This window comes from Dermacentor albipictus, chromosome 7 (assembly GCF_038994185.2).
Source record: "Dermacentor albipictus isolate Rhodes 1998 colony chromosome 7, USDA_Dalb.pri_finalv2, whole genome shotgun sequence".
NCBI classification, from domain to species: Eukaryota; Metazoa; Arthropoda; class Arachnida; order Ixodida; family Ixodidae; genus Dermacentor; species Dermacentor albipictus.
Genome location: NC_091827.1, coordinates 138,687,300 through 138,710,746, shown reverse-complemented (window position 1 = coordinate 138,710,746; position 23,447 = coordinate 138,687,300). Strand labels below are relative to the sequence as shown.

At 49.0% G+C, this 23,447-nt stretch overlaps 1 protein-coding gene across 2 annotated transcripts in view; it reads left to right on the top strand.

Moving 5' to 3' along the window:
• Atg14 (autophagy related protein 14) overlaps positions 1-23,190 on the top strand; it is a 251,020-nt gene extending 227,830 nt beyond the window's left edge. For both annotated transcript variants that reach the window (XM_065425403.2, XM_065425404.1), the window contains exon 11: positions 21,704-23,190. In XM_065425403.2, the coding sequence (XP_065281475.1) occupies positions 21,704-21,787 (84 nt within the window). In that variant the 3' untranslated portion in view covers positions 21,788-23,190. The remainder of the gene's footprint in view (positions 1-21,703) is intronic.
• The last annotated feature ends 257 nt before the right edge of the window (positions 23,191-23,447 follow it).

Sequence of the window (23,447 nt, the reverse complement as noted above, 5' to 3'; positions counted from 1 at the left end):
TATTAAACATAACACTACAGACTGGACGCCTACGCAGGCAGATCGGCACAGCTAAACTCACTGACTTGCGAAAAATCAGGGAAGTCCAAGAACAGGACGCCGACACAATCACGAATCTGGAAGATTGGTGCGACAACCTCCGTCGACATAAACAACGCCACACAAAGGAAATCGCCAGAACGGAAGAGACCCCAGAGGTGGATCCCCACTTACTACACCTGTGGGATGCGAAACGGGGCCTTACCCGCCGCTGGAAAAAACAGAAACATAACAGGAAACTGAAGATGCGCATAGCACAAATAACAGCGGAAGCAGAGGAATATACCATGCAACTCGCTTCCGCGAACTGGTATAGATTCTGTGACTCCTTCGGTGGCACGCTGGACACGGCCAAGACGTGGCACATCCTCAAAGCCATCCTGGACCCCACCAAAACCAAAGGAGAAGGACACAGGGCTCTGGAACGGTTACTACACACCTACCCAGGCAGCCAACAAGACCTCATCGATGCCATCAAGACCAAGTGCTATGGAGATCCCGCTCCCACACAACCATGTAGAACACCCTACACAGGACAACCCAACCCGCTAATGGACGAACCTATCACCGAAAATGAAATGAGAGCGGTCATCGCAGTCACCACCCGTAACACAGCGGCGGGCACGGACCAGATCACAAATTCGATGATCAGAAACCTGAGCGACAAGTCTATCTCCACGCTCACGGCCTTTCTCAACAAACACTGGGAACAAGGTACGGTACAGGCGATGTGGAAACACGCACGAATAATCATGATCCCCAAACCGGGCAAGAAATTGGCAATTGAAAACCTCAGACCCATATTGCTCACGTCCTGCCTCGGCAAGGTGTATGAAAAAATTATAAACACGAGACTACAGAGACACTTGGAAGATAACAAACACCTGCCGGACACAATGTTCGGTTTCCGCGCAGGCCTGTCCACACAAGATGTGCTACTCCAAATCAAGGAAGAAGTCCTCAGCAACGTTTCCCGCTGCGGCGAACACGTCCTCCTAGCAATCGACATCAAAGGGGCTTTCGACAACGTCAGCCACCAAGGAATCCTAGAAGGGCTGGCCAACACCAACTGCGGAGTGCGAACGTACAAGTATGTTCAGAGCTTCCTGAGCCACCGCACGGCGGAGCTGAAGATGGGAGAGATCCAGACCCTAGTGTACCACCCTCCCAACAAGGGAACACCACAAGGTGTTGTCATCTCTCCCACGCTGTTCAACGTCGCCATGATCGGCCTCGCAAGCAAACTGCAGGACGTAGCAGGTCTGCGGCACGCAATCTACGCACACGATATAACACTCTGAACCACAACAGGGTCCCTCGCTGAAAAAGAAGAACGCCTGCAAACTGCAGCAAATCTAATCCAAGAATACGTCAGCCAACGGGGACTACAATGCTCGCCCGAAAAATCTGAGCTCCTACGAGTCTGGCGAGGCCGGGGTAACAACGCAGTCCCCACAGACCCAACAAGAAGACTCGAGGTACGCCTCAACGGGGGCCTCATACCAGAGAAGCCATTGCTGAGGGTGCTGGGCATGTGGTTGCAGTCCAACCAGCGGGCTACACACACCCTTACACTCCTCAAAACCAGTGTCAAGGCGATATCACGCATGATCTCCCGCGTAACATCTAATAACAGAGGAGTGAAAGAAAGAGACACCCTCCGACTGGTCAGTAGTCTGTTGGTGAGCAGAATCACATACAGCCTGCCTTACTACCACCTCACGCAGTCCGAGACGAAGCAGGCTGACACACTTTTGAGGATGGCGTTCAAGACCGCTCTCCGCCTGCCGATGACTACATCGACTGAGAAATTATTGGCGCTAGGGTTGCACAACACCCTCAGCGAACTGACAGAAGCCCATTACGTCTCGCAACAACAGAGACTAGCGCGGACTCACATGGGCTGGCAGGTCCTACAAACCTTGGGGTTCCCAGCAATAACAACACGAACCCAAGAAACCTGCTTAAAACCTCGTCACATCCAGGACAGGTTTCACGTTGCCCCGATACCACGCAACATGGACCTTAACCTACACTCCGGCAGGAGGAGAGCAAGGGCCCAGTACATGGAGAAAGCGTTCAGGTTCAATACCACGGCCCGTTTTACGGACGCCGCCATGTATGGGACGAACAACAAGGGCGCAGTGGTAGTGACATGCGACCACCGAGGCCACGTTACCTCCGCTGCATCGACCCGCCCCTGCACGATCACGGAAGCCGAAGAGATGGCCATCGCCTTAGCCATCCGCGAGGGCCTACACGCAAACCAACCACTGACGATCCTCACGGATTCCCAGCAGGCCTGCCGCAACTTCCTACACGGAAGAATTGGAAGACCTGCTGCACAAATCCTAGCCCGTATACTTAAGGAGGACCCTGAGGACTTCACCACCCAAACCATCATCTGGATACCGGGCCACACTGGCATCACGGGCAACCTGCAGGCCGACAGAGCAGCTCGAGGATTCGTATATAACCGAGCACTCAACACGCCGGCTGCAGAAGACCTGGACCCTGTCGACCTCGAGTATTCAGCCATCGTTAACTACCGCAGAGGACGTCGCTTGCGATATCCACCACCCCATCGAAATCTAAAGACAGAAGATGCCGCTGCCTGGCGTAGGCTCCAGACAGGCACTTACACGAACCTACACATATTACATCGGATACACCCCACAGCCTACAGGGACGAATGCCCATGGTGTGGGGCCACGCCAACCCTATACCACATTACATGGGAGTGCACACTACAAAACATAGAACACCTAGACACGAACACCATGAAGGAGCAATGGGAGGCACTACTGTCCAGCTCGGCCCTCGACGACCAGCTCAAGCTGATAAAGAGAGCTGAGAAGATGGCAAGAGCCAGCGGAGCCCTGGACTAAGGGCCCCGACCATTAGCGGTTTTCTGATTATTCTTTTGATAAAGTTTATCTATCTATCTATCTATCTTGGTAGGCAACATTGTTCACCGCACCAATAAACACCGGCGAGCACAACTGCTCAGCAGTCAGTCATCCTTCATCACCACCACGCTGCAGAGCGTCTGTTTAACGGAGGGTGCCTCGAGCCCTCCCTCGTTCACGAACCCGGGCGGATAGTGAGAATGAGAATAGCTGTATTGGCTTGTTAATAGGTCCTCTTGTAATTTGCTGTAGCACAGGCATAATGACATGGTCATAGAAGGTACACGAGACAACACACAGTGCTGAACAACCAAGAGTGAGCAGCTGTTTACGTCCTCCATGTCTTCTCGCACTCAACCTCAGGAAGTGCCGTTGCACACTCCAAAACAAATTTCACTGCCGTAGCATTCTTAAGTTACAAGGCACACGTGTTATATATATTAACGTACATTACATTTGAAAAAAATTATATGGTGTATGCCAAAAAATCCAGCAGCAAAGCAACCTTGGGCCCCATTGTTAAAATCTCAATGGTTTAAAATGAGCCTTTTAAAGATCGCATTGTGACCCATGTGACTGCACCGATTTTTTTCGCTCCAGTCACAGCATGTGAAACAGCTTTCACAAGTTGGCAGCTGAGCACAAATATAGTTTTTAATTGTCTTTTTAGTAGTTCTAACAGCGCGTCATCAATATGCATCATTCACAGTACCTGTTCCACGCAGCTGTGGTGACGTCATAGCTAGATCCTGGACTGGTCCGTGGGTTGTGCCTTGACGAGTCCCAACCCACAGACCAGTCAGGGCTTCAGCTTTGGTTGCCCTGCTGCCTCTTGGATGCCCCGGAGATCTTGCATCACCTCCTTTATTATCCAATGTGTTGTCACGATAAAACAAGTGCCCTCTGATTTCTACAACACCAGTCAGAACTTTGCCCACATAAACTGTGTGTGTGTGTGTGTGTGTGTGTGTGTGTGTGTGCGTGCGTGCGTGCGTGCGTGCGTGTGTGTGTGTGTGTGTGTGTGTGTGTGTGTGTGTGTGTGTGTGTGTACAGCCAAATCCACATATAACAACATTGAAGTGTCGTGAAAATTTCATTGTTATAACCAGGTTGCATGAAAAAGAAATAAAAATGGGGGATTGCGTAGCTGTTTCGAGAAAAGTATAATATTGGGGAGGCCAATTTTCCTCTCCAACACCTTCGTCCATCCGGCTTCTGATTGTGTTGACTCATTTAAGTGCTTAACTCTGCTTCCTGAGCGCTCCAATCGCATGTTGTTCACAAGCCATGGCTGTTGGCATTCAAGAACGGCACTGCTATAACAACTGCAAAGAGGGGTCACGGGTGGCAAGTGATCTATGAGCACTGCCGAGGCATCGCTTTGGTAGCACCAAAAGGTGCCTTTTAAAAAATTCGGGAAGGTTGCTGTGGCAGCATCTCGGAAGAAACGCTGGGACGTGATTGCCATAAGCATCTTGCCACGTACTTCCCACTGGCTTGCACTGGAAAACCGCACATCCCTCAGCCTTTCTTGCGTTACTCGAAGCTTGCCGACATTTTTCTCCATGGCATCCAGGTGCTCCATGTAGTGGAGCAGAAGGTCCCTCACGGAAACAATGCCATAAGGGACTGAATCATCTACAGGACCTCCTGCAGGTACTATCTAGAGGCAGCCTGCCCTACCGCATCAGCACTGCCATCGTGGCCGTCACTGTCCCTATCCAATACAAGTACGTTCCCGACAATCACCTCATCGGTTAGAACTTAGAAGCACTTCGTTTCCAAATCTGTGCCAGTGCGCTTTCTTTTCACCGGCAACGTCGTGCATTGCCAAAGATGAGCGGGCGGATCGGGCATCTTCCATTTCAACGGTGAATCAAACGAGGCTGAGAAACAACATGGTCAGGAACGACTTTGACACAACAAACAAAGACAAGCACGAGCGACTTAACCCATTAGCACAGAATTGTGCAAAATGATGGCCATAGAATAAAGAACCAACTATGAGGCCCCAGCGAGCAATCTGGGAGCAGCGCCGGTAGTGCCGGCAGTGCAGTTGGCATGGTCCATTCATGTTTCTGAGGGTGGCATGGTGCAGAGCTGTGGGCGCAGCCCATTTGTGTTTAGAGGGGTGGAAGGGCAACGGGAGAGATGCACGTGACTCTGGCGTGCTCTCTCTTGGAAAGAAACGTGCGGCGGCAGTTGGGGTGGCATGTGATCATGCAGTGGCTCGCATTTCACTTTTCCTTTTTTCGTTTTGAGGATTTCGCATTCCATTACTTTTCAGCATAGACACCCAGCAGCCAGACTTCGTTATAACCGATAATGCAGCATGGGGACATTGTAGTAAGTGGGTTATTTCCCCATAGAAAACATACAGTTGACAGTCAAGCAGCTTTTCATTGTTATAACCAATATATTGTTAAAACCAGTATCGTTATAAGTGGGATCAACTGCATACAAGACCCTCTCATGTTTTGCATATTCCTCAAAGGCAAAATGGTGCCTGCATCTTCCAGTGAGTGTTCGTCCTTGTTGTCCCGCCAATCAACACCCCTGAAAGGCTGTTGACTAACTTCAGCAACAAAAGACTGTCGAAGCACGCAGGACAAGTGCTTGCAGCATATATGCATAAACCAATCAAATCCATCAGAAAATCGAAACTGTCGACGTGAACAAATGAGGGAGGAGCTGACTGCAGCGCCAGTTCTACTGATGCCAGCATCAGTTGCGCGCCCACGTCACAGCCGATGCCGAGGTCATATAGCCATTTCGGGGTTCTGATGCAGGCTGCAGCCTCGCTCTTTGAGACTCGGTACGTATGAAATGTGTATAAACATTGATTCACACTGAGCCTCAGTGTGAAACCAAAACCAGTGCTGAGCTCGCCCGGACGACATTGTGGATGTATACAGTCACATGCAGGAGTTTCGTCTCTAGCTCTCGCTTCATAGCCAAGAAAGGTATCTCTTTACAAGCTATGCCAACAGTGCACACCATGCTTACACCACCACTCACATGAACCTTATTTTTGGCCCAAAATTTCATCATGCACACATCTTACAACTTGTGCTTGTGGCAGTAAATGTTGCTGCCAGAAGCAAGCGAAGATTGCTGCTAGTCGATGAGCTTATCAATGTTTTTCTTCCGCAGTGCTGACAGAAGCAGCCTCTACAAAAACTTTCGTTGTTGAGGACATATCTGGGTTCCTTGGTGTTGAACTTTTCCCTGCTTCTTTTGAAGCAAGGGTTTGCCATTTGCCAGTTTGCCATTGAAGCATCTTGGTTGTACTCAAATAATTTAGAATGAGGGTCTAAAAACATTGCCAAGCTTGCTACTTAGTCAAATTGGTAGTTTGGAAAGCTTTGTAGTTTGGTCAAATTCATACTTTGTAGTGTTGCATTCCCCAGAAGCTTCACCATAAAATTATTCGCAAGCAGCTGTGAAGCCACATCACAGCATGAAATTTGCATATAACCCGCACGCCGCCTTTACTGTTACGTTTTTATAATTCTCAGTACAGGCGGTACACCCGAAAATGTGGTACTGCCTCACCTGCCAAGGCTTCTTAGTCCCTAGAGCTTGAGCTGCTGTCTAAAATCTGGATTGCTAGGAATGTGGCACTGCATTACCATATTGAAATATTGAATCTATCAGCCTCGCATTAAGACGGGGGGGGGGGGGGAGGTATTTCGAGGCTAAGGATTCTGGGAAAAAGGTCTACTTATATTCATATAAATATGCGATATGGTAAGTATATAGTAAATATGATTGCAGCATTACATATACATATACATACGAATATTGTCCCCCACTTTTTTTCTTATATTAAGGAGTACTAACATGAAAATTAGGCACGCTGCCTTGTTTGCTTTTCTATGTAGCCATTGATTCCATAATTATGGTACAGCAAAGTATTAGCGAAATTCTTGGTAGCACCACAAACAGTTAATTGCAGCACCTTTTATGGGACTCGCTCAAAGTGCACACTGTCAGCATCTGACATAGAAAAGAAGACCTTTCACATCACCGAGAGTGACGGTCACATAGTGTCACAAAGAACTCGAGAGCAAACCAGTGCAATAGGCCCCACATTGACCATGTTCCGAGGAGCTGCCCACTCTAATACGGGTGTCACACAGCGCACTTTTGATTGCGCTCAAGCCCAATGTGGATCAGATTTTTCAGTCAAAGTTGGCTCTGTTGCACAAGGTGCGGGAGGGAGCGAATCACAGTCAAGAAATTAGATCCAGATCGGGTGATCGAAAGTCACCTTGTAACACAAGTATAACTGTGCGCCTCTTCTTGAAACGCTGAGGAAACCACTGTCCCCATCAAGTACACAGGTCAGTGCTCTCTGGTACCGTGAGACCACCACATCAGGTTTTGGTGGTGTGAGTAGTCTCCTTTGTCATGTACAAAGCTGGACTGCATTTGGCATGCATTTTGAACTGGACGCATTAGAAGGTACCGTCAGTAATTTGCTGCGCTACGGAGTAATGGAGACTCCATAGTGCAATTACAGGGTTAGCAGCTGCCCAATAAGTAAGTTGAAAATGGGATGAAATAACTATCAGTACTCCTTCAAGAAATTATTAACTTTTGGTTCTTTTATTAATCTGTTATCCAGTTACCAGTGTTGGCACACAGTGTTGTGTGGTCTTTTTTAACAGATTATATGGACTGAACTTACAAATTTAACTCTAGGAACATGAGAGATGCCATTGTGGTGGAGTCAATGTTAGTTTTTATTGCTTGTGGTCAATTTATGTGCTCCTAAAAGCATGGCACAGAAGTGATTTTGTATACTGTGGCCATATCATAATGCATAATGTGCCATGGCCAGGTATTGAATCTGCGACCTTGTTCTCAGCAACAGGGTGCCATAGCCAGCACGGTCTTCATCATCCATTCTTGGCACAAGAGGCTCTCATTGAGACAAACTTGTTTTATCAGAAGCTTTTCTTAACTGGAATGATCTAGAAAACAGAAAATCTTCTAATCCTAGTACACCCAAATACATGTGACTCAATACTATGAATGAAATCACATTAAACCAAAATGCACATGTAAAATAGACATTCATTGGGCTTGTGTGATGCGTGCTAAACATTGCTCTGTGCATTCTTAATTCGACAACGCCCAACGTATCATCTTTGATATGTTGAGTCTGATAACTTAAAATGTTGATGATTTAAGCGCGGCAGACTTCATGCAAAGCTCATGTGTTAGTGTTTTTAACAAGCTGGATTGAAGTTGATTTAAACACAGCAGATGAAATACTAATTAATTAATATATTAGTGAATCTTGTATATCATTTTATTTATTTTTTGGTATTCACTAAATACAAGCAGTTTCAGTACACGTCACAGAGAAACTTGGCATATTCCGCACTCAAGAACTAACTACGGGAATCAAATGCTGCGCCATGAACTACCATCTCTACTTAACTCTTTTCATTCATCACCCTACTTATCATTTCAATTGGGTGGCCAAACTTGCCACTCATATTGGCATTCACGTGAATGCTTAGTGTTTTTCTTTGTTTTGTTCTGATGTATATGTGTTCTAAGCTGTAATTGCACAGTGACCTATTTAGTTTTGTACTTCTGTGAATGTTACCCGTAAATGAAAAGGGATTCATAATGTCTGCATTTTGTTGTTTTCCTGTTCGTGTTTTTCGTAACTTGTATGACAATACTGTCACGTGGTAGTGACGGTGAAGAAAGAACACAGTAGCAGTACTGTGAAAGAGAAAACTAGCTTTTATTGGGCGAACCTGTGCCCACAAAACAGGCTACACTTAAAGCACAACGATAGCGGCAAACACAGTCGGCGATCGTCGAAAATCTGATCAGCGGGTCAAGCGCATCGGCTTTTATACAGTAGTCATCGAATTTTCCAGACTAATCGTCGGGACCCGCATGCCTTCCACAAAGTTCTACACCATGCGCGTCAGGCGAATAAATCAGATAACACAAGGTTCGGGGACAACAGACTGCGGATAGAAGCATCGATAACTTTCCAGAAACTTCGGATACATGCAAGCGCGTCCCGTGCTGTGCGATAAGATTTGTTAGGCGGCGAAACCTGGTCGCCCGATAAATATAAGTACACGTGTCAATACCCCCCTCTTAAAAAGCATCGTCCTGATGCTACAAAGAGAGCGAAACACAAAAGGACACTTATTAACATAAGTAACAAAACAACGAAAAGAAACAAAGTCCGAAGGTCAGTTACGCGAAGTCCCAAAGTTTGTCAACACTCGTGGTACGGCTTGAGTCGCACAACGTGGACAATTTCAGGTCGTGAGCGGCGCCGCTGTGACAGTGAAATGCCGTCTGGCACGACCTCATAGTCCAGTGCGCCAATACGTCGGATGATCCTGTACGGTCCGAAATAGCAACACAAAAGCTTCTCGCTCAGTCCTCGTCGGCGTATAGGGGTCCAAACCCAGACACGGTCACCTGGCTGGTACTCGACAAAGCGTTGTCGGAGGCTGTCGGTCTTCTGCTGGTTCTTGATCCGCAGGCGGGCGAGCTGCCGGGCTTCTTCGGCGCGCTGGAGATAGCTAGCGACGTCAAGATTTTCCTCGTCAGTGACGTGCGGCAGCATGGCGTCGAGCGTCGTCGTCGGATTCCTGCCGTAAACCAGCTTAAACGGCGTGATCTGTGTTGTTTCTTGCACCGCCGTGTTGTAAGCGAATGTTACGTACGGCAGGACGGCATCCCAGGTCTTGTGTTCGACGTCGACCTACATTGCTAGCATGTCGGCAAGGGTCTTGTCGGCAAGGGTCAGGCGCTCCTTGAGACCATTCGTCTGCGGATGGTAGGCCGTGGTCCTCCTGTGCCTTGTCTGACTGTATTTCAGAATGGCTTGGGTGAGCTCCGCTGTAAAGGCCGTTCCTCTGTCGGTGATGAGGACTTCTGGGGCGCCATGTCGAAGCAGGATGTTTTCGACAAAGAATTTCGCCACTTCGGCTGCGCTACGTTTCGGCAGTGCTTTAGTTTCAGCGAAGCGGGTGAGGTAGTCTGTCGCCACGACGATCCACTTGTTTCCGGTTGTTGACGTCGGAAAGGGTCCCAGCAAGTCCATCCCGATCTGCTGGAATGGTCGGCAAGGAGGCTCGATTGGCTGTAGTAATCCGGCTGGCCTTGTCGGCGGTGTCTTGCGTCGCTGACAGTCTCGGCATGTTCTGACATAACGGGCGACGTCAGCGGTCAGGCGCGGCCAATAATACTTTTCTTGTATCCTCGATAGTGTCCGGGAAAAACCGAGGTGTCCAGCGGTCGGATCGTCATGTAGGGCGTGCAATACTTCTGGACGAAGTCCTGACGGGACAACAAGAAGGTAGTTGGCGCAGACTGGTGAAAAGTTCTTCTTCACGAGGAGATTGTTTTGAAGCGTGAAGGAAGATAATCCGCGCTTAAATGCCCTGGGGACAACGTCGGTGTGCTCTTCCAAATATTCCACCAGGCCTTTTAGCTCCGGGTCTGCAAGTTGCTGTTCAGCGAAGTCTTCCGCGCTTATCATGCCAAGGAAGGCGTCGTCATCTTCGTCATCTTGCGGCGGCGGGTCAATGGGGGCGCGTGATAGGCAATCGGCATCGGAGTGTTTTCGTTTGGACTTGTAGGTTACAGTGATGTCGTATTCTTGTAGTCTGAGGCTCCACCCCGCCAGTCGTCCTGAAGGATCCTTTATACTCGCTAGCCAACACAACGCGTGATGGTCACTGACGACTTTGAATGGCCTGCCATAAAGATAAGGGCGAAATTTAGCTGTAGCCCAAACGATGGCGAGGCATTCCTTTTCGGTCGTAGAATAGTTGCCTTCCGATTTTGACAGCGACCGGTTAGCGTAAGATATCACCTGTTCGACTCCGGGCTAGAATGGCACCGAGGCCTAGGCTACTGGCGTCAGTATGGATTTCTGTATCGGCGTACTCGTCGAAGTACGCAAGTACCGGCGGCGACTGCATGCGTCGTTTGAGTTTTTCAAATGCGTCGGCCTGCGGCGTTTCCCACTTGAACTCAACATCACATTTAGTTAGACGTGTCAACGGCTCGGCGATGCGTGAAAAGTCCTTGACAAAGCGCCTGTAGTAGGCACACATGCCAAGGAATCTACGCACTGCCTTCTTGTCGGTGGGGTGCGGGAACTTTGCGATGGCAGCTATTTTCTGGGGGTCGGGGCGTACTCCGGATTTACTGATGACGTGGCCTAGGAACAGAAGCTCGTCGTAAGCGAAGCGGCATTTTTCTGGCTTCAGAGTGAGCCTTGATGACTTGATGGCCTCTAGTACTGTGGCAAGCCGCCTAAGGTGATCATCGAAATTTCCGGCGAATACGACGACGTCATCCAAGTAAACGAGACAGGTCTGCCATTTCAATCCTGCTAAAACCGTGTCCATCACGCGCTGGAACGTTGCAGGCGCCGAGCACAGTCCAAATGGCATAACCTTGAACTCGTAGAGGCCGTCTGGGGTGATGAAGGTGGTCTTTTCGCGGTCTCTTTCGTCGACTTCTATTTGCCAATAGCCAGACTTGAGGTCCATCGAGGAGAAGTATTTAGCGTTGCAGAGCCGATCTAATGCGTCGTCTATCCGTGGGAGGGGGTATACGTCCTTCTTCGTGATCTTGTTCAGACGACGATAATCGACGCAGAAACGTAGTGTTCCATCCTTTTTCTTCACCAGGACAACAGGGGATGCCCACGGGCTTTTCGACGGCTGGATGACGTCGTCGCACAGCATTTCGTCGACTTGTTCTCTTATAGCTTCGCGTTCTCGCGATGAAACTCGGTAAGGGCTTTGGCGGAGTGGTCGAGCGTACTGCTCGGTGATTATGCGATGCTTGGCGACTGGTGTTTGTCGAATCCTCGATGTCGTCGAAAAGCAGCCTTTGTATCGTCGGAGCAGGCTTCTGAGCTGCTGTTGCTTAATCAGTGGGAGACTTGGATTAATGTCGTAGTCTGGTTCGGGAACCATGGTCGTCGGGGTAGATGCGGCGGAATCCGAGAGGACAAACGCATTACTGGTTTCCACAATTTCCTCGATGTACGCGATCGTCGTGCCCTTGTTGATGTGCTTGAACTCCTGGCTGAAGTTTGTCAGCAACACTTCAGTTTTCCCTCCATGCAGTCGAGCGATCCCTCTTGCGACGCAAATTTCACGGTCTAGCAGGAGACGTTGGTCGCCTTCGATGACACCTTCTACGTCAGTGGGTATTTCGGTGCCGACCGAAATAACAATGCTGGAGCGGGGCGGGATGCTCACTTGGTCTTCGAGCACACTCAAGGCGTGGTGACTACGAGGGCTCTTCGGCGGTATCGCTTCATCTTCCGACAGCGTTATTGACTTCGACTTCAGGTCGATCACTGCGCCGTGTTGGTTCAGGAAGTCTATACCGAGAATGACGTCTCGAGAACACTGTTCAAGGATAACGAAGGTGGCAGGGTAAGTCCGGTCATGAATGGTTATCCTTGCCGTGCAGATTCCAGTCGGCGTAATCAGTTGTCCTCCAGCGGTGCGAATTTGAGGGCCTTCCCATTCAGTCTTAACCTTCTTCAACTGGGCGGCGATGTGTCCACTCATGACGGAGTAATCAGCCCCTGTGTCCACTAAGGCGGTAACTGCGTGGCCGTCGAGAAGCACGTCGAGGTCGGTGGTTCTTTGTCTGGCGTTGCAGTTAGGTCTTGGCGTCGGATCACGGCTGCGTCGTGTTGAAGTGAAGCTGGAACGTCGCGTCGTCAAGTCGTCTTTTGTCGCTGTAGTCTTGGCTTCCTGACTTCGTCGGGACAGCGGCGTGTCGTCCTTAGGTCGTCGAGATGGTCTCTTCGTCGTCTTCGGCGGCGGCGGAGGATCTTCGTGAGTTCGACAAACAGCAACCGCATTTCCATCGGTTGCTGCTTTTAGTTTTCCGGATATGGGCTCGCAGAGCGGCCCCGAGCTGGACCAGTGTACGGTCAGCGCTGCGGTGACAGGTAGTGGCCTGGTGACGGCGAACGGGACGGTCGTCGAGAGTTCCACTGAGTGGCGGTTAGGTAATCGGCGATTTCACGTGGGCGCTCCCCAAGCTGTGGACGCGGCGCGTTGACGGCGAACCCTCTCAGCCCGAGGTCGCGGTATGGGCATCGGCGGTACACATGGCCGGCTTCTCCGCAGTGATAGCCAACGTTACTAGACTAGCTTCAGTTTTAAAACTCGGCGCCGTTGCGCGGAACCGCCACCCGCCCGCGCCTTCGTGGCGCTGCAGTCGCGCCCGGCTTCACTTCCGCACTGGCCGGCTACACGGGCGGGCCGGACTAAGCACGCGGTGCAGCGTTGGTGTATGCTGTGGTTCGTTGTTGACGGCGAATTTCAGCAAGCGTGTCATCCGTGGAACTGTAGCCTTCGCCGAGTTTCTTAATATCAGCAGACGATGCCGACGTGCAGCGTACCTGGCTTCAGAGCTGCTATCGGAACGATGTCGACAGATCGGCGCACCACTTTTTCTGTGCTCACAGCAATGCGACGCTTCGCTCGGCGTGAAACAGAGCTATTCCTCGTGCCGACCGGGAACTCTCTGCGAAATCAACGGCACGCGCTCGTGCCACTGCTCCCGCGTTCATCCTCGTCTTCCACAACTGGCTGCGTGGCCGTTCATCTTTCCAGCGTAGAATTTCACTTCACTTCTGTCGTCGTAATGGCGAGGCCGCGTTTACGGGGGTATGGGCCATTGCTTAAGGGAGTGTGAGCCACTCATGGTCTTACGCAACGGAAATATTTAATTTTGAAGAAATTTATATCGAAGAATGTACAAGCGACAAATCGCAGGCGAAGGCTGCTAACCACGCCACCGAGCAAACTCGAGACATCGAACGCAAGCGACAACTGCGGACTGCGGGCATACTGTCAGTGACGTCGTTGTCTCCGTCGCAGCCGCTTGTGCGTGTAACCTCATAACTGAGAAATACTTTAATGAACCCTCGGGATTAACCCTGTGATAAACACAGGGGCCGCACGTTTCAGCTTCGCTGATTTACCATCTTCACGGAATGAAAAACCCGACTTCTTTTTTTTTGGCTAGTGTGTACAAAGACCAACCTCATCTTTCTTTTTGTAGTGCTTCTTTGGCGTCGTGAGAAGCTTCGGTGGGGATGAAGTTGATCCTACAATCAAGCGCCTTGGCCAATTCAGACTCGTGAGCCTAAACTGCGCGAAACTTTAAGACGACGGGAAGAAACACACGGCATCTAGAAACGCAGTTTCTGCGCTTCGCTGTATGCGTTTCTTCCTTTCGTGCAGTTTACCCTTCTCTCAGTATTAACGAACTCGCGCGATAAATCTTATTGCAGTAGGTGGATGCCGCCTTCTTGTGGTATCACTAATTCGGACAAGGGAGAATGCCAGCTAGCGTGAAACACGTGCAAACTGCCCGCCCGCACGAGCTCAAGGCTGTGACGAGGCGTCTGCAGTGGAGCCCGATGGAACAGCGTGGCCATCTGGCGGCTGTCACAGAAGTGGCGACAGCGGCTGTAAGCGCGCTGGCGGGGAGTTTTACAACTGAAGCTAGTCTAGTAACGTTGGTGATAGCAGAGCGGGCGGTGGTCGGGGGCTCGCCAAATGTCCGTCTTCCTCGCGTAGGTGCGCTGGGCGACGTATTGGCGCGCTGGCGACGGCGGCGGCGGCGGACGACGGAATTGCGGCGCTGCAGGACCCTGGCACGGTCGCGCAGGGGGGCCTTGACGGCGGGCGACGGCGGCGGCGTAGGTCATTGCTTCCGGCTGCGGTGATTCTGGTTCCACCTCAGGAACTCCAAGGGATCGGTGCACCTCTTCTTTCACGATGTCGGTGATCGAGGCCACTTGAGGCTGCGACGAAGGCAAGATCTTGCGCAGTTCTTCGCGCACAATGGCCCTGATGGTCTCGCGCAGATCGTCCGTGGCCAGTGATTGAATTCCTGCGTAGTGGGTAGAGCTTGTACGGCGGTTGAATTGCCGGTTCCGCATTTCGAGTGTCTTCTCGATGGTGGTTGCCTCACGAAGGAACTCTTCTACGGTCTTCGGTGGACTTCGTACCATTGCGCCGAAAAGTTCCTCCTTCACACCACGCATCAGTAGGCGGACTTTCTTCTCTTCGGGCATATCCGGGTCGGCGTGGCGGAAGAGACGATTCATTTCTTCCGTGAAGATGGCAACGTTCTCGTTCGGTAGCTGCATTCGGGCGTCCAGCATGGCTTCGGCCCTTTCTTTGCGCACGACGCTCGTAAAGGTGCGCAGGAAGCCGCTACGGAACAGGTCCCACGTAGTCAAGGTTGACTCCCTTTTCTCAAACCACGTTCTGGCGGCGTCTTCTAAGGCGAAGTAGACATGCCGCAGCTTGTCGTCGGAGTCCCAGTTGTTGAATGTCGCGATTCGCTCGTAGGTCTCCAGCCAGGATTCCGGGTCTTCAGTCGCTGCTCCATGGAAGGTCGGTGGTTCCCGGGGTTGTTGTAGGATAACGGGGGACGCTGGGGCAGCCATTGAGGTTGTCTTGACCACGATCTTCTTTGTCGCCTCAGGTAGAAGTCCGTGCTCTGGGGGCAGTCCTTGCAGTCTGCGGCTAGCACGCTGGTCTTGGGCGGTGTTGGTATTGTCCTCGGGTTTCGGGCTTGGATCGCGGCTTTGCGGGGGCGTTCGGTACATGAACGCACTAGCACCTCCACCAGATGTCACGTGGTAGTGACGGTGAAGAAAGAACACAGTAGCAGTACTGTGAAAGACAAAACTAGCTTTTATTGGGCGAACCTGTGCCCACAAAACAGGCTACACTTAAAGCACAACGATAGCGGCGAACACAGTCGGCGATCGTCGAAAATCTGATCAGCGGGTCAAGCGCGTCGGCTTTTATACAGTAGTCATCGAATTTTCCAGACTAATCGTCGGGTCCCGCATGCCTTCCACAAAGTTCTACACCATGCGCGTCAGGCGAATAAATCAGATAACACAAGGTTCGGGGACAACAGACTGTGGATAGAAGCATCGATAACTTTCCAGAAACTTCGGATACATGCAAGCGCGTCCCGTGCTGTGCGATAAGATTTGTTAGGCAGCGAAACGGGGTCGCCCGATAAATATAAGTACACGTGTCAATACTATTTCTGCATTCATGTCAATTTTTTAGCCGCAGTGTGAAGTAACTTTGTATAAATAGTCCCATTTATCCACATATTGTTTATATTTTTTATTGTTCATCTTGTACTTGTGCACGCATTGCTACGTGATGCCAAAGAAACCAATAAGGGACACAGACCGAGTCAAGCCGATTTTATGGCTTTTTGTCTGTGCCCCTGCTGTCTGTACGTTGTATAGATACAAATAAAGTTCAAAGTTCAAATGCACTCTCTATGGCCAGACACAAAGGTGATCAATTTGTCCCCTGAGGTGTAATATTGTCTATGCTTTGTGGGAGGTAAAGGACCCCTCAACACACCACATGGCAAGTTTTGGTTATGCACTGGAAGTTGCGTGCCCTCTGAGAAGTCTGCAGTGAGTGAGTTGAGGACGTCATAAAGTCGGGACTGTTGAAAATGCGGTGACGAAATACTGCGGAACAGCGGCAGCTCCAAACACCCTCGACTGGCTGTCAAAGAAGTCAATGTTGGCAGGTGGGGGCATGAGCTGTCAGACGAGAAAGAAAGAATGTCGAATTTTACTAACAGACAGTTATAAATATCTTGGCGTCACAATCATCACCAGCAAACTCACTTGGTCCTCCCATATTGAAAAAATTTGTTCGTCCGCATGCAGGAAATTAGGCTTGCTAAGACGTAAACTTAAAAGCTTTCCCCCAGCACAAAACTCCTTGCATAAAACACAATAATACGGTCTAGCTTGGAATATGCATCTGAGGTTTGGGATCCGCACACGAAAAAAGATATTAACAATCGTGAAAATTCAAAGGTTAGTCATTCGTTTTATTTTCAACGGTTTTTGCCACTCTGACTCCCCAACTGAGCTAATGAATAAAAATAAAATTCAATCTTTGGAATGTTGAAGGAAAATCACTAGACTAAAATTTATTTTCCACCTACCTAGCAAAAGATGTATTCTAGACCTAACAGACATCCTTGCTCCGTTATCTTCGCATCCCACAAGACGATACCATTCACACAACTTGACCCCTATCTTTGCCTCTACTAACAATTTTAAGTACTCTTTTCTTTCTCTCACGATAACAAATAGGAACAAACCTCTGCACCATATCTTTCCCGGAAACATACTAAAATCCATTGATAATTCTTCAGAACTGCGATTTTGATCTTGTACTTTACTGAATAAAGGGAAAATCAGACATCCACCCGTTCGTAGCAATTGCTACAAAGGAAACCCATATGGGTTCCTCGAAAGAAAAGCCTCATAGTTGAAGAAAAATTCGTCCTGGTCCGGGACTCGAACCCGGGACCACCGCCCGGGCCTGATTTTTCCTTTATTCATTACTTCTCTCCACCTTGTGAGTTTCCGCAGAACTACTACGTCAAACTCTTGTACTTTACTATATTACATACCTGTCTGTTATTTTGCCACACCTGTATTATTGTGTACTTGGTTGTGTACATATTTTCTGTAACATACCCACTCCTGATTGAGCCATTCCTTGGCCTGCACTATTTTCTAAATAAATAAATAAATAATCAAATAAATAAATAAAACCAATTGGGGGTTTGCACTAAACCAGGAGTACGGGGAACGAGTGGAGAGAAGAAACTCGTGGGGCTCAAAGATCGGTGGTGTCGAGATCGGTATCGTTAGGGTCCAGGCCTGAACCCGAGAGCCTCGACAGAACGAGCACGGCCCCAGCTGTCCCTGGAGAGATCCGCCAAGCGTAGGGCTCAGCTATTCCTGCTGCACCTGCTGCTGTTGGGGTTTCTGCTCCTGTTCCACCTTGTGAAGAGCAGAGATTGGCTGACGTCGACCAGAGGCCTAGTGGGAGGCGGCCCAGCAGGACCAGCACAGGCAGTGCTCAGCTGTTCCACTTGGATAGCCTCGGACGTCCAGCCACGTCTGCCACTGCCCGCCACACTGCTACTGCTATCAACGCAAGTACCAGTGCTGTCGCCCGTGTGACTTCTGATTACTTTAGATTTCTTTTTCCTTGTTATAGACTGAGAATGATTTGAACTTCTCGCATAGACTAATGCGGCCAACTGTATTTTTACTCTTCTGTGCTTTCTGTGTGCTGTGTGATATTCTCTTGTTATTACCCACCGTGGTTGCTCAGTGGCTATGGTGTTGGGCTGCTGAGCACGAGGTCGTGGGATCGAATCCCGGCCACGGCGGCCGCATTTCGATGGGGGCGAAATGCGAAAACACCCGTGTGCTTAGATTTAGGTGCACGTTAAAGAACCCCAGGTGGTCAAAATTTCCGGAGTCCTCCACTACGGCGTGCCTCATAATCAGAAAGTGGTTTTGGCACGTAAAACCCCAAATATTATTATTATTATCTCTTGTTATTGTTTTTTTTGTGATCAATATTAAGCTGAACAGAGTTTGACAACTCGCAATCTAGGAGCTTGTCATCGCAAAATTGGTGACCGCTATGAAAGGACAAAGCCGTTTGTTCCTGTTTGTATGGCTGTATACTCATCGAGATGAGTTTGTCAGAGCTTATGGCATTGGGCAAGCGTATGGGTCTGCAGGGTGCAGAACTGAGAAAATGGGTCGATGAGAAAGCCTACAGGGCACAGGAGGAGGCTGCGAAACCACATGAGAAATGGCTCTCGGAACGTGAGGCAACGAAGCAACATTTGGAACTTGGAAGGAGCACTGGAGCTACGGCTTAATTTGGCCGAAGCAGGAGACTGCACAGGAACAGGCAACTCCAGGCTGTGAATCGGAGAGAACTTGCCCATCGTTTATGAACCCTGACAATCTAATTCCAGTGTTTAATGAGAATTGAGACGCCTTAGACACTTATATAAAGAGATTCAAGTGTGTCGCCACTGGTCAGGAATGACCTAAAGAGAAATGAACCAAGGCATGCTTCAGGGACTAAGGCACACTTGAGGAAGGAAAAAGGGCTCTAGCGCTTTCGTTCAACTGCCAAAGCCTATCATAAAAAATTTTGTCACTGTAAGCCCTATGACAATGAGACAGCCAAGCAGTATGTTACTAGGCTTTTGTGTTTTTCGATAGATGGGTAAAGATGACTGTCGAGGGGAAATGTTTTGACATGGCTTGGGACTCTATTGTCGCTGAACAGCTTTTGAATAACTGCCTAAGTCGTTTTTCACTGTTTCTTTGCGAGCGGAACTGCCAGAGGGTTGAGAAAATTGCAAAAGCTGCCGACTACTTCATGGAAGCCCAGTGACAAACAACCTTCTTATTTTCCAGGAGAAACGAGAAGAAAGCAAAGAAAAGTACAGTTAGCCGCGTTGGTCTATACGAGAAGTTCAAATCACTCTTGTTCTATAACAAGGAAAAATAAAACAGTCATCGGAAGTCTTAGTTACTCGGGTGGTGGTAGGTTGACACCAGTGGCACCTGCGTTGACTGCAGTAGCGATACGGCGGGCAGTGGCATACGAGGGAGGCACGGTAAAGCCAAACCTGGATGGCGGAGTCCAAGGCTGTCTAACTGCAACCACTACAGCTGAGCAGTGCCCGTGCTTACCCCTGGCTGCTTGGGAGCCTCTCACCACTGTCTCTGCGGACCTCAGGCGTCCTCTGCACAGTGGCTCAGGAGCAGAAAGCCCTACAGCAACAGGTGCAGCAGAAATAGTCAAGGCCTGCACTACCCGGGGTTGTCCTGGTTCTGTCGATGCTTGGGTCTGGACCCCGGCGACTCTGAGCAATCTCTCCTCTCTGCTTGTTCCTCGTACCCCTGGTTTCGTACCAACCTCTGACTGGTTGAAGTTTTTTCTCCCTCCTGCAGCTCGTGTCACCACCCGCCAACATTGTCTTCTTTGTCGGCTACTGGAGGGTGTTTGGAGCTGCCGCTGTTCAGCTGTGTTTCCGGTATTCCCAACATTATGCCCCCACCACTCCACTCAATCATTACAGAGTGTTCAACCACAAGAATTTTTCAAATTAGTTCATCAACAGCAGAGATAGAAATATTTGAAGTGCCGTGAACCCATGATTTCAGGAGGCAAGTGTCACTGCCAACATACACTTTCTCCACTTTCCCCCATCTAGCCCCTGCAAGCGAAATTCCTACCCTACGTTCCCCCATACCGGAGCCGGAGGATCGTGTGGCAGATATGTCATGGTTGTGCTCTAATGTAGGGCATCGGTACAACGCCGGCCGAAGTGTGCCCTGATGGCTGGGGCACGGAGCACCGCAGAAAAGGAGACAAATTCCTTATACGGGGATCAAATGACTAACTTTATTCAGCCAAAGGGGTGGGGCAACGCGGCACGGCACACTGTGCCAGCAGGCGTGACCAAAATGTCACACAACATAACTCTAGTGATCAAACACTTTGAAACCAAAACTGAAGATACAAACGCAAGTTTTTGCTTAATGGCGCACTATTGGAGACGGTGTCCCGTGCAAGCTATTGTGTTTGGCTTCTTTTGTGCAGTGCACAATTTTGCGCGCTCTGCACGGGAACACCCGATTAGGGGTATAAATCAGTGCAACAGTTACGAGCATTGAGGCAGACACAAACGGATGAAAGAGCGTGATCGCGCATTGGAGCCTGGTAGAAAATGGCACATAGTTTCGTTTTTCGAGCGTGTGACTGCACAACATGGGAACAAGCAGACAAAACCCAAAATGGAAGTACGTCCCTCTTTCTATAGCACGGAGTAAAACACAGACTCGCAGACATTCAGTTTGTAAGTTTTATTATTTCTCTAATCTTTAAATTGTCTATTGAAGCAAAAGATCAAACAAATAACTGATGTTGCCTTAAATAATTCCCGAATTCACTGTGAGTGACGTTACAGCACTGAAATTTATGTAGGGTACTTGTGCAGTTAAAATTAACATTGCTTCTCCAGAAGTGTGCACAGCGTTTGATTTGAAATTTCAGCTCTTTTCGCGGCGCCCAATTGCAGGCACGATCGTTAATGCACACTGCACGCTTGTCAGCTCAACATGGCCAGTCCTGGTGAGGGGCTCTTCATGCAGTTGGGAGATTGTTGCTCGCCTACACTGTGAAAACTTCTGTGCTGCCTCAAAATCTTGCATAAGCAGATTTATGTTCTCTTTAGTCTATGGGAAACCAACAAAACGTTCACACATTTTTTCTTGTTTGTAAAAATTCAGTTTCACCAAGTTTGTCTTAAAGGCCAACTGCAACAAAATTTTGAGCCAGGTAGAAAGCCTAGATGCAGAACACCGTTGGTGCAAACCTTTACATTTGAGAAGAATGAGGCAGTGCATCACAACAGGCTTTGAAAGCAGGTGTTTTTGATACCGAAACTGGGAGAAAACTAAGCCACCAATACTGCTCGCCGGAAGTGGCACATGGCTTGCAGCTGCCTGCCGCACGCTGGAAAAAATGTCATAGGTGACGTGTTGGGCCTTAGGTTATAGCCACTACCCACCAGTTGCGCGTGTCGTCTCCTTGGGCACTATTAAAAGGCTGGTAATAAAAAAATTATGCAATTACCACCTCTCCAGCTTTTCCCAGATTACTTCAAGGTTATACACTACTACTTTACTACTAGCCAAATTGAAATTTCGTTGCAGTTGGCTTTTCACGGAAGTGTACCGTGGTTTTGTTCAAAGTTGTGTGGCCCCTATTGAATCCTCGAATGATCCAATGGCTCTGTCTCCCTTACTGCAGTGGCGGCCCAGCAGCCCCCAGCCCAGCAGCAGTCTGCTCTCCTCAGCTGCGGCTCTGGTCACCAACTTTTGGCGGCCAAAATGATAAAAAGTGCTCACCATCATCACACACCTGCTTGGCATCGACAGTTATTCATGGCATCTGTCCCAGTTCCACTGCACAGTTGCTAGGACAGTCGTCTTTATTTTTTGTTTGTTTTGTTCTTTTCACATGTAGGGTTTATGTTCATACTACAGTCAGAACCACTTTCATGGTGCATGCAGTTTGATGTCTCATTTGGGCAAATTATTTGCTGTTTTGTTTAGAACATATTGGAACAAATTGGAAGTATGCGTCAACTGTTGTTTCATCTTGAACAAACTGGAAGTAGGCGGCATTTGCAGCAACACCAAACAAAAAAATTATTTCACTGCACTAAAATGGTGGCGTCATCTAGCATTGTCAGTATGAAACCCTGCACACTTGCTGTGTACGCACTTTGCCATTGCAATAACAGAGGACGCCAGCCTTATGTTTCTGCAAAATCTATACTTTTTTTACTTCATGCGAGTACATATGATGCATACTTTATATACCTACTGTGTGTTAAACAGGCACATTATGCACCCAAGCATGGTATTAGGCTGCGTGCACTATGAAATGCTACCTCCATGCGAAATATTCACTCAATAGAGCTTGTGGCTTAGCCAGGAGAGCCTTGTTATACCTGGTACTTTTATTGTTGTAACACGCAGCATTGTGTGTATGTATCTGAAGGAGTTGCAGTCGTGCATGCATGCTTTTTCTTGTGACCAAACATGCATTACTTTCATCAAGTGTCATGTGACAATTTTTGTAGTGCAAAAAGAAAACTAGTGATGGAGAGAGCAGAAAGTAAGACGGGCGCTATACTCGCTGCTGTTTATTAGGCACAATGCATAACAGGGGGCAACAAGAAGTAAGAGTCATCATGTACCCTATTTGTTTGAATCTAAGCCACAATTTTTTTTAGAATCTTGAGTTGCGAAACTCCACAGTCTGCTTAGATTCAAGGATTTTGTTAAGACCCATTAAAACAAAAAGTGACACTCCGCTAGTGCCACTGTGAACGACATCATTGTAGCCATCACAATCTGCTGGGCAGCCGACCGAAGCACAGGCGACACCATTTTGGCCGCTTTGAGTGTGTGCAAAATAGCTGCATTCTAAATTTTCCTTCCCCAGTGCTCAAGCTTCTCCATCCACATGCCACTCCGGTCGGCGGTGTATTGAGGGGATTCAGGGCATGCTGTGCAGGCATGTGTAGGCTCAATTGCCATGGCCAGGGACGACATCCCAGGAGACCTGATTAGACATGCATTTAGAAAGTGCTGCATTTTGAACACACTTGAGGGCACTGAAGATTGTGCGCTGTGTATGAAGAAGATGGCGACAATGAGCCCAGCACAGACGGGCAAGTGAATTTGGAGAATTTCGGTGCTGGTATTAAATGCTATTTACCTTGTGCAGCTGTTTACTATTTGTCTCAGTTGGCTTGCATTCAAGGAAAGTTTCCAAGCAAAGCTTGTATTGGCTCACGAGTTTCGGTGGCGATATGGTCGCACAAAAACCCTGCTGCTCTCAGAGCAGAGCAGTTGCAGGGAAGCGCGATTTGATGAGTGGACAGCTGCATCGGCATCAGCGTCATTAGCCAGGATTCCAGCTGCATAGGCTCATGCGAGCTGTTTGGCTTTCGTCAAGGGAGGGAAAGGGCTTCGCAGGCTGT